The 11444-nt window shown below is 39.8% G+C and overlaps 1 protein-coding gene across 1 annotated transcript; it reads left to right on the top strand.

Moving 5' to 3' along the window:
* The first annotated feature begins 220 nt into the window (after positions 1–220).
* Positions 221–10518, top strand: atg9b (autophagy related 9B). Its single transcript, XM_074688939.1, has 14 exons — positions 221–927; positions 1071–1116; positions 1385–1447; positions 2036–2206; positions 3963–4104; positions 4273–5021; positions 5419–5572; positions 5785–5964; positions 6073–6318; positions 6457–6695; positions 6813–6906; positions 7176–7260; positions 7485–7654; positions 7758–10518. The coding sequence occupies exons 1-13, from the start codon at positions 819–821 to the stop codon at positions 7634–7636; spliced, it is 2430 nt and encodes an 809-aa protein (XP_074545040.1). The 5' UTR covers positions 221–818; the 3' UTR covers positions 7637–7654; positions 7758–10518.
* Positions 10519–11444: the final 926 nt, after the last annotated feature.

The following is an 11444-nucleotide window of genomic DNA, read 5'->3' as shown; positions in this document are numbered from 1 at the left end:
CCATGGTGCATTTCTGTTCATAGGAAGGGATATTTTGTATATTTAAACATTAAAAAAAAGATTTATGCCACAAAACCGTGGTTAATTCACAGTGGGTAGCAAGGTTTGGGATCTGAACTTTTAGCAATAATGTACAACAGATATACGACTAAAACTGACATTTGTGGAAAAACTACAAACCGTACTCGGAAATGACGTTCAATTGAAGTGGATATGGCGTCAATGAGGTTTTGTTGACATTTGTTTGTGAAAGACAAAAACAGTGAACGCGAACAGGATAGTGTATTTTTGGAAACCCGCTCACGGACCTTCGGACCGACGGAAGACAACCGACGGAATCACAGCTGCGGATATTTCTTGAGTTCTGGTCAAAGCTGGACTTGAGACAGAGTGAAGAAAGAAGAGCCATACCAGCATATGGACGGAGCAAGTCGGAACAAAACAAACTGTGTCACCCAGACTACACGGGAGGCTGAATCATTCACAGGCTAAAGAACCACCAGACAGTTGTCTTTAGTTTCTGATTTGTTTACCCAAAGAGGCTTACAATTTAGTCGTCACGTTTCGCTACCTTACTGGACTTGATTCCAAACAGCAGCCCAGTATATAATACCAATGTAGTGTAGGGTTACACTAGCGTTGTCCGTCAGGCTAGCAAGTTAGCATGCTAATGTTAGCCGTTGCTAACGTTACCCTTGCTTGAACTGCGAGGTAATTTGTCATAAAATGTTCTGAGGTTGTCGGGGTGCATTCGTGTCACATTGTGTTACGTCAAGTAGCTCAGTCACTTGGGAGAAAGTCCGAGAATGTGAAGCATAATGGCCAACTTTGAAGCTTACCAGGAATATCAGAGAATTGAGGACTTCGAAGAGGACTCACCACCAGGGGAAGAGGATTTAATAGTGCATGTGCCCGAAGGCCTAAAGGGTAGGCATGACAAATCAACTTAAGTATACATGTTATTTAATATAAAAAGGCTTACTGTACATGTTTATGTATTACCTAACAACGTGACAGTAAAAATAATGCAACTGGGTCAAAGCTAACTAATGCCGTTGTTTATATTGCAGACTCATGGCACCATATCAAGAACCTGGATAACTTCTTCACAAGAATATCCTTTTCCATTAATAGTTTTGTTTGATGGGTGTTACATTTGGATTATATTGAATATCTTAAAATGTATTTCTCTGCTGACACATGATTTGAAACATTTTCTGATTGGTAACTATTTTTTTGAGTTATAAACATCTTATCTTCATCTTATCTTATCTTCGCAATGACTGTTGTTGTCATTGGTTGTGTTGTTGTTTTAAAGTAGGCAATAAATAAGGTCATGTTGAATATTTTCTGTCACACTTTTCTTTAACCAACTTGTCCACATCTATCACTTTCATCAGAAGAATGGCTTTGCTTGTATGATGTTGACAGAGTTTTTTGAACTTGTGTAAGTATTAGACTGTTCATGATTTTTGCAGTGCATTATCAGAAACAGTAACATGATTGTTAAAGGGTAAATCTTCAGTTCCAGTAGGTTCCCTGTTTTCAGTAAGTGATCATGTCTGTGTTAGTTTTGCATGCTATTATGCCTTAGGTCTTTACATGAACATGTTCAGCCACATTATTTAAACTCCCCCAGAACTTTATGTGAAATACATACACACCAAATACTCTGTGTCTGTCAGTGTGTAACTTACTAGTGCACTATTTTTTATTTTTTAGCTTTTATCAGGTTTTCACTTATCTTTTTCCACATCCATGAACATATAATTAAAGTCTAAAAACAATATTTAACCTGCTGATATATCCAACAAGGGACTTGTTATTGATCCATCATAACCACACATTTATACATGAGTCTCTTCTAAGTATACGCTGAATTATTGTCTGCGGGTTCATGGTTGGAAATTAAATGAAGTCATGTTTCCAGTACTGTACACCAGTATTAGTCTGCTCTGTCATTATTGTTGGTAGAACTTGTGTTTTCTATGAGCCTAAATCTGTTTCTTTCGTTTTTCCCCTCTTATCCTCACAGCCAGTTTTTGTTCGTCGTCACATTCACAACGTTCCTCGTCAACTGCGTGGAGTACGATGTCCTGTTTGCCAATCGAGCCGTCAACCACACAGGGTCAAGCCACAACCCCTTGGATAGGAACAAAGTCACTCTTCCAGACGCTATCCTACCCAGCCAGCAATGCACTGAGAGGTAATCAAACTCAACACATCTCAACAGACAATTCTGGAGCTACTCTTTATGACTCACTTATAATTCCAAGCTTCAGAGTGTGAAGAGTTTTGTTTTTCTAAGATGACTTGGTTATAAATCCCAAATGACCACATGTAATAATCTTCCAGTTTTCTTATTCAAGCCGAGCAAATCAGACACTTAGTTCTCAGGGCGATGTGGTCTTTGATATTAATTGTGCTGTTAGAGCCAAGCCTTCAGAGGGATTTAATGTGTCTTGATTAATAATGCACTCGCCACACACAGACTTTCAAACTGAATTTCTGGTTGGGTGTTAAAGGCGGTCTCAAACTGCTGAAAAAACACTGTCACATTTACATAGAAGGGGGGTGGAAAGGAATGCTATGGAGCTATACTTCTGTAGCAGTAAGGGATTTCTCTCTTTATCCCACAAAATAAAAAAAAATATATATGCCTTTGTAAAAACGACACATTGAGCTCTTTTAACATTCAGACCAGACATTTCAAGCCTAAATTCTCTTTTTGGTTACTTTCAAAATGTTAGTCTCAAAAGAACTGATTTAACATGCATATTAAACACCACAAAGATACCCAAATAATAAATAATTTTGTACAGGGTATGCATCCCTCAAAGAATTCCTTTTTTGCAGAAAGGTTAATGCAAAGGTTGTTGTCGAAAAGCTGGACACTGAGATGTGTTGAGTTCAAGCAGTATTCAAGCGATGTCTCTTTCTGAGAAATGTTTTTCTTGCTCGGTTTTGTTGTTTATTTTCACCTCACATTGCAAACCCTGAGTTGCAACATTCCTCTCTCTGATGGTTACTCTCAGGAAGGTATTTGTGTACTGTGTTTAGACCAGCTTTAGGGAACAGCACAGTGTAATTGATAGCTCCTGTGAGGTAAAACTGGCCAGCTGAGATCCCAGTGACTTGGCTGGGGCAGCAGGCTGACAACCACATGACACCTTTCTTGCTGGCTGCAATGGACAGCCCCCCCCCCCCCCCCCCCCCCCCCCCCCCCCAACTCCATGTTGTCATATTTTTTTGTGATGTCAGTGAGCCTCCACTTGTTTTCTCCAGCTAGTTCAACAGGCTGGACATTAATTTCATCCTCTTTTTCACCATGGCTCTCATAGTCATTTATATCAAAGTCAATGATGCACAAATGTCTGGAATTCTAATTGAGGAACAGCTTGTCTCACAGTTTAAGTTCCTGCTGTTCCCCTCATACCCTATTTTTATTTGTAGGGCCAGATACTTGTCCCAAAGCATTCCTATATTTTGTTTATCATGCCTGAGTAGACCTAATGGGAGATTATGATCAATGAAAATTAACCTGAGAGCATCAACATCTGCTGTAAACACAGCTGCATCTCTGTTACTTACCTTAAGCAAGTGTTTTTTGTATTTTGACATTTAATACTAAGATGATTCCTTAATTTTAGAAAGCTGTTTCACTGACACACTGTGGAGAGGTATCAGTTTTATACATTGCAAAATACTGTGGGAGCAACAGTTGTTGATTTTCCCACCTGTTCGTCATGTTTACAGTTTAATACTGACGTAAGAGTTATAACAGGAGAAATGTGCCATGTGCTGAGGGTGATACCTACCCCTGAATTTCACAATTAATAGTTTAGAAAAAATTTGCTTGTTGTATATTCTACTGCTGCCCTTGCTGTAAATTCCCTTTTTTGTTATTTTATTAAATACTACAGCAAACCGTGTGTGAAATGCTCCTTTGTTTGTTTCTGTAGGATTCAAGACAACAGTTGGAACATTTTCCTTCTCATCATGGCAACCATCTTCTGGATCTATCGACTTGTTAAAGTCATTTGCAACATTTTGAGCTACTGGGAGATCAGGCAGTTCTACATCAAGGCACTGAAAATCAGAATGGTAAGTGTTAAACCTGAAGGAAGCATGTCACACCTGATCCCATTATACAGCAGAAGTTCTCTTAAATCAGTGTGTCTTATTTATTACAATAACGATCCTTAAATGACAAGTCATTTGTCACTCTAGAATAAATCAGATTGCTTAACCCTCCTTGCCTCCCTGTCCCAGGATGAACTATGCAACTTCACATGGCAAGAGGTCCAGGACCGGCTCATCAGCCTGCAACGAGAACAGCAAATGTGCATACACAAGAAAGAGCTGACAGAACTTGATATCTATCATCGGATCCTGCGATTCAAGAACTACATGGTGGCCATGATAAACAAATCCCTGTTGCCAGTGCAGCTGCAGCTCCCCCTGCTGGGCAATGTGGTGTTCCTCACCCAGGGCCTCAAGTACAACTTTGAGCTGATCCTCTTCTGGGGCCCCGGGTCTCTCTTTCAAAACAAGTGGAACCTGCACCCAAAGTACAAGCGGAGTGGAAACCGCTTGGAGCTAGCCCAGCAGCTCAGTAGAATCATTCTGCTGATGGGATTGGCCAACTTGCTGCTGTGTCCCTTCATCTTGGTGTGGCAGGTGCTTTATGCTTTCTTCAGCTACACTGAAATAATCCGTAGAGAGCCTGGGAGTCTGGGTGCACGAAGGTGGTCCCTGTTCGGTCGTTTGTACCTGAGACACTTCAACGAGCTGGACCATGAGCTGCATGGACGATTAGGCCGGGGCTACAAGCCCACGTCAAAATACATGAACTCTTTCACATCACCCATGCTGACGGTGCTTGCTAAGAACATTGCCTTCTTCTCAGGCTCAGTACTGGCTGTTCTCATTGCACTGACGGTCTATGACGAGGATGTTCTGACAGTGCAGCACATTCTGACAGCTATCACTGTGCTGGGGGTGGTAATCACTGTCACTAGGTGAGTCTTTTTAAATCACCTGGTGAGCAATTTCTGGAGAAATTTAGAAAAAGTCATCTGTAGAATTCTGTCTTTAATTTAAACTCTTGCAGCTGCTTTTCTATGAAGTGTAATAGAAAGCTGGTTGCTAGACAATTTGTATTTTTGCTTTTTGGGTTTGGTAAATTAGTATTAGTTGTCATTTTTCTAGCTTAATTCAAATGTCGGCGAAAGTTTATTACAGAGGTTACTTAAAATTTATACTGTGGCAACCATCTTCTTGTAAAAATCGTCTGCCCTCAGTTGGTGGCCAAACTTGTCTTTACTAAACCTTATCCTCTTTTGCAGTGTATCTCATACATGCAGGCGTAGTTGAACAGTTGGAAAATTAACATATTTTGTACCTTTGCAATGCCAGATCCTTCATCCCAGATGAGCATATGGTGTGGTGTCCAGAGCAGCTGCTGCAGTGCATGCTGGCACACATTCACTACATGCCAGACCACTGGAGGGGCAATGCTAACAAGAGCGAGACCCGGGATGAGGTGGCGCAGCTGTTCCAGTACAAAGCGGTGAGAAATGGAGAACTTTGTGGACAGGAACACATTTGTCACAGATTGAGGTCATGAATTAGTTTTTGTGGTGACTGATAACTTTTATACCATGTCATCTGGTCAACATTAAACTTGATGTGAGTCAGTATTTATGTGTGGAACACAAATCTACAGTTGCTCATCTGTAGGAAATGGAAATGAGTTATCACAGTTTTATTTGTCCAAATCAGGTGTTCATCCTAGAGGAGCTGCTCAGCCCTATTGTCACGCCCTTTATTCTCATCTTCCTGCTGAGGAACAAGTCTCTGGAGATCATTGACTTCTTCAGGAACTTCACAGTGGAGGTGGTTGGAGTTGGAGACATTTGTTCCTTTGCACAGATGGACATCAGACGCCATGGAAACCCGACAGTATGAATGATTTCTTCTCTATTACTTTACTTTTAAGGCATAAAAGTCTCTTGTGATTATTCAGGCCATGATGTTATTGTTTTAATGTACATCTTTCTGTTTTTGCAGTGGATGTCAGAGGGTCAGACAGAGGCTTCTGTTTACCAACAAGCTGAAAATGGCAAGACAGAGTTATCGCTCATGCATTTCACCATAAAGAACCCACGCTGGCAACCGCCCCAAGAAAGTTCAGTGTTCATCAGCCATCTTAAAGATAAAGTGCAGCATGATGCACAAGGTGGCCCCTCTACCCAGCTGCTGCTCTCTGAGGCTCCTCTCTGCACCTCGCTGCAGTCCAATGAGTCTGCCACTGGGGTAAGAAACACCATGTCACTGATCATACTTGACTGCTGTTTATTCTTAGCTGGTCACGTTTTGTTTCCTTACAGAAACTATAGTGTAGTGTTTTAATCTTCTGACTGAATTTTTCTTGATGTACATTGTTGTCTCCAGCCTGAAAATCTCCTGGCCAGTGTCCTGGCACACCCCATCCTTACTGCTTCAGGACTTCAAGGGCGAGACCATCGCTTCATCCCACAAAGCACCGCTGCCTCTGCTGCTGCCAGTGTTCTGGCCTCCTTGTCCACCTCCCAGCTTGCACATACCAGCCGTGGCCGCTCACATGGCCTCATGCCCACTTCCCTCAATCCAGAGAGCACCATGTACCGCAGCGACCGCACCGTCATTGATAGGTAGGATGATACAGAGGGATTTCTTCTGTATTATTACAATAGTGTATTAATTGAAACCCCAGATATAAAATGTATTGGCTTGTTGTCAGCTTGTATTAACATGTTCCCTTTTTTCAGTATGACTTATAGTGACAGCCACATTCGGAGCAATGCACTGCACTCGGAGTTTGCCTCAGCAGAGATGAGCCTGCATGCCATCTACATGCATGAGGTAACTTCCTATTTGCTTTCACTTCATTGTATTATGAAACAAGTGTATCTGCCCTTCTTTCCTTTGGTGAGTGGCTGGAGTTGAAAGGGATATGCCTCATGATAAATCTTTTGAGTAGCATTCTTTTTTAATTAATTTATTATTTATAGTAGTAGTACATGTGGCTCTCTTGTTATTCTGTTGGTGTTTGATATTAAGAAGATTTAACCCATGCAATACTTTTCCTGTGTTCTGATCTGCTCTACATTAACAACTACTATCCTCTTCAGCTCCACCAGCAGACCTCACACCCACAGAGATCTTCAGGTCAGTGGCAGAACCCGGTGCCGATGAGAGATCTGCACTCGAATACTGGTAAATAAATGTAATAATCAAAAACAGACAAGTTAAAGTAGCCTGTGAAAACTGAGTGACAGGTTTAACTTCTTGTTTTAAACATTTTGCTATTTTTGCCAAGAGAAGTGGATCTTTTCTGTAAAGACATTTCCACACAGATAGTATAAAGACTGATAGTACAGGTTATTTTGTCTGCATCATCTGATTGGGTTGTTCTAACTTAGCATTAACACTCTTCTCAGGTTTCCGGGCACATAGTGGCCTCGGCTCCAGTCTGCCCACACCTGTTCATCTTGGTGGCTGGAAAGAGGAGGAGGAGGAAGAGGAAAATGCAGATGACCAGGAGATAAACAGTGGATCTACTCCAAAGCAAGGCACTGGAAGTAATTGTTGAGGTGCCTTATGTCATAAGGTATATAAAATGATGTGTATCTGTGATACTTGTGGTTCTGTATCTTTTTGTTAAATTTGTTTGAGATACATCTCTGAAAACTTTTCTCTCTGTCTCTTTTCAGAGTGTTTACATTTTACTTTCTTCTACAAACATTGTGGCCTTAGATGATCTTCATGGAAAATTTAGCATGGACCTTTGAAAACACCATTCAGTGTTTGTTGTGGGAGGGGCTCATTGAACAACCAGTGTCTCTGCACCTCCACGCCTCCTCCTGTCACACCTGGCAGACTATGGCATCAGGGAAACCATAAGTCTTCCGTCCACTTCATCCGGATTCTCTCACAAACGTGTACAGACAGTGTGCTGGGAAACAGAGCGACTATTGAGTGTGTGCGTGTAGGGTCACTGTGTGATGATGGGTGTGGCCAATTTTTATTTCAGAACGCAAAAGACTCATCTGCATGTGTGCACAATGCAAGTATTTGTGCACCACCATGTGAGTCTTGTTGAATATCCAGCAGTGCGGTGTCCTTATCTCTGCTGCAAAGACTGCAAAATGTGTTGTAGCTGCCTTGAACAACACTGATCACCTGAAAAAACGGATTTAATATTTTGAATTAGGCTGCTCTACCCTGGTGATTTGTAAATACACTTTTTTTGACTTGTAATTGTAATAGTTCACATTTTTACTAACAGATTTAATCCATGAGAAAGATACCAAGTATTATATTTAAAGCGCTGACCCTACAGTAGCGTGAAACACCATGTGTACCTGGTAGAAGCCCTTTTGGGTTCAACAAAACTTGTTTTTGAAACCAGACATACACGTTTGGATGCTGCTGCCTGTGTTAGGCATCCTAAATAAAGATTTAACTCAGTATTAATATATTTACAAGGTTTATGTATTAAGACGTTACTTTTCCTCAGAACAGACTGCGAGTACAGACCCCAAGTACACATGGCATCAAAATCCAATGCAGATATAAGATGTCTTTTATTTAAGCTGGATGCCTTAACACCCATAACACATATTTATATCCTAGTTTTCTGTACTACTGCTATGGTCAAGAAAAAAATCTAATACTCCAATCAATACCTCTTTAGTGTATTTAGTCCATATAAGGATGTGTACAGTGCATAAAGATTTCCTTGTGGTGTACAGGTGCATCTTCTAACTGCATTTTGATTTTTAATGAAAAGTGTTAATGGAAACATTATCAGAATATGTTACTTTTTTTTGCTCGGGAGATCTTATGAATCAATTCTGAAAAATGGTGTTGGGAAGATTTCTGTTTTCTGAACAAAACAGGGTGTAAATGCTTTTAAAATCTTTGTTGTAAACATGCAATTTATTTATGTGTCTGTTTTGAAGATTGACCTTCAATCACAAGGGCTCATAAAGTTTGCTGTGGCTTTTAAAGATTTAAATTTGAAGGTTAGAGGACGAAGATTACTGAGTTTTAGCTTTGTAGCTCAAGAGAAAGAGCAGAAGATGGAAAAAAGCCCTTTCTCAATTAGCCACAGCTTTAAGACTATTTATCCCCCACCAAAAAAAACACCAAATTGATATATTATTTATTTGAAAAAAAAAAAAGATATTTGAAATTATATACCTTAATACAATTTAATGAAAAAGGCATATGAGCTTCTGCTAAAAAAATAGCTTAAGAATGTTGATTTATAAACACCTGATTAAATTTTAGAACATTAGTACTTCAACCTGGCTAGCAGCATGATTTTGAATGTTTAATTCTGAATAAACTAGGACTACATCTGCTTGTAGATCTCCTCTTTTACGTCAGTACTGCAAGTCTCCACAGGGTACATGCGTCTTTGACCTTCTGTGCTTTTTCAAGACCTTCTTTGTGAGTGTGTCAGTTGAGGGATGAAACCTGCGTTAACATGAACTCAGAAGTTTTGCACTGACAAAAATAGAAACTTTTTTAATGTGTGCATATGTACAGTATCTGTAATAGTTAGAAAGAGACGCTGGGTCAGTCTCCATTCAGAAGAACCTTGTCTCATTGTATATAAGCCATGCATCAGCACGTATTGTATCGTCGTATTTTCAGCAGACCACCTGAAAACACTGTGGCCAATCACAAGGTTGTTCTTACCTCTGGTTAGTCCAAGTTCACCCTGTCACAATGTTTAAACATGCTAACATGAGTAATATGGTCACTGTAGTGCAGTAAGTTCATGTTGTTGAGACACTGGAGCTCAGCTTTGTGCACAGAGTTGATTTCTTCTGACCGTCTCAACAGTTAACACCTCACTGTCCTGTTTCTCTTTATTTGAAGCAGTGCCTTAGAATTGCAGATTAGGATTTACCCTTTCTAGAAGCCATTTCATGTTACATATTTGCATCACATTAGAGCACTATGTGTACAATGTTTTTGTTTTTCTTTCTTTCATTTAGGAAAGAGTCATTGTGTATAGTGTGTAGTGAAGTTCTGGATGTGATGTGAAAACAGATCTTGTGTCAGTCTGTTGCATATAACAGCACACTTCTTATGGTGTCTAAACTTGCACTGTCCTCAATATCCTAAACAAGCAGGAGTTTGCCTTGTATTTGGCAGTGTCATCATGGCCAACCTTATCATCATACTATGGTTTCTTGCCCACTAAACACCAGTCGAAGAATCACAGTGACTGGGACAAGGTGCTAATTTTTCATCCTTACATGTTGTACTTTTTTTTTCATAAGATTTGTTTGTTTTGTTGTGTAAAGTAAGAAACACTAGCTGAAAATGAAATATGCCAAAAGAACTTGTTTTCGGCACAGCTTTACAATACTTGTGTTGTTTTCTGTGAGTAAGTAGAGGCAGATAAATCTTATTTTGAGTGTATTTAATCATTTCATGTGTGTTGGTTATGTGATGTTTATTTGAAATAAAAAAAAAATCTATTTTAATTTTCTCTCTATTTTGTATTGTTGCTACCGTCAGGCCGTGACATAAACATGTTTAACAATTGAATACAGGTGTCTGACACACCTGGTGCCAGTATGTTGCTTGTGTACTTACACGTTTTAAATGCATTTTCTTTTTTTATTATAGATTCATGGTGTTTGTTAGTCTTTTAATCCTGCCATTTGGTTCCAAACAGGTTGGTAATTGTTTTTCCACAGACGTTCATGGTCTTTGTAGCTTACATTTATGTAACAGAATGGCCTTAAGTGCATCTGAGGCTGATGAAATTGACCTAAGTAAGATGTTCTTATGATAAGTGTTTGACTTTGGTGACCCCTAGTGTTGGGGTTAAAAAATACTCTATGATGAAGAGAATTGCAAGGTGCAACAACATTGTAAATACACAAATGTATTATTCACCAATGCAATTTCTGCTCCCTTTCTTTAAACAAACATCACTGGGGCAGATCTCAAAAAGAAAAGCTTAAAGGGATACTTCCTTTTTTTTTCTTTTGAGGGATTTTATGAGGTGCTTCTGCGAAGTAAATGTCCTTCCTTCAGGGGAGCCCAGTCAGCTTGCCCTTGGTCAGGCTGATAACAGCTGTAGACAGGGTCAGCTCTATCATATAAAGTAACTAATTTTACAGATTCATACCATTTTCCGTCTAAGTGCGTGCTCTATCTGAAAACTTTTACTCCCTTTGCTATCAGAAAGCCCATTTATGTTTGCAATATTCTGAGACATGACACATGTCCCTCTGCGGGTAATGCACTTACTATTACAAAGTACCTTATACAACCCCACTTCAGACATCCTGAACAGGTGTTACACACTGGCTGGATGAATGTGACACTTTCACATTGCTATTGCATCTCAGGTTTGATTCCTTTATTCT

Source organism: Halichoeres trimaculatus, unplaced genomic scaffold (genome assembly GCF_033239565.1).
Source record: "Halichoeres trimaculatus isolate MK-OKI-2021-1 unplaced genomic scaffold, fHalTri1.1 fHalTri1_scaffold_15, whole genome shotgun sequence".
NCBI lineage: Eukaryota > Metazoa > Chordata > Actinopteri > Labriformes > Labridae > Halichoeres > Halichoeres trimaculatus.
This window is presented reverse-complemented; position numbering and strand designations above follow the sequence as displayed.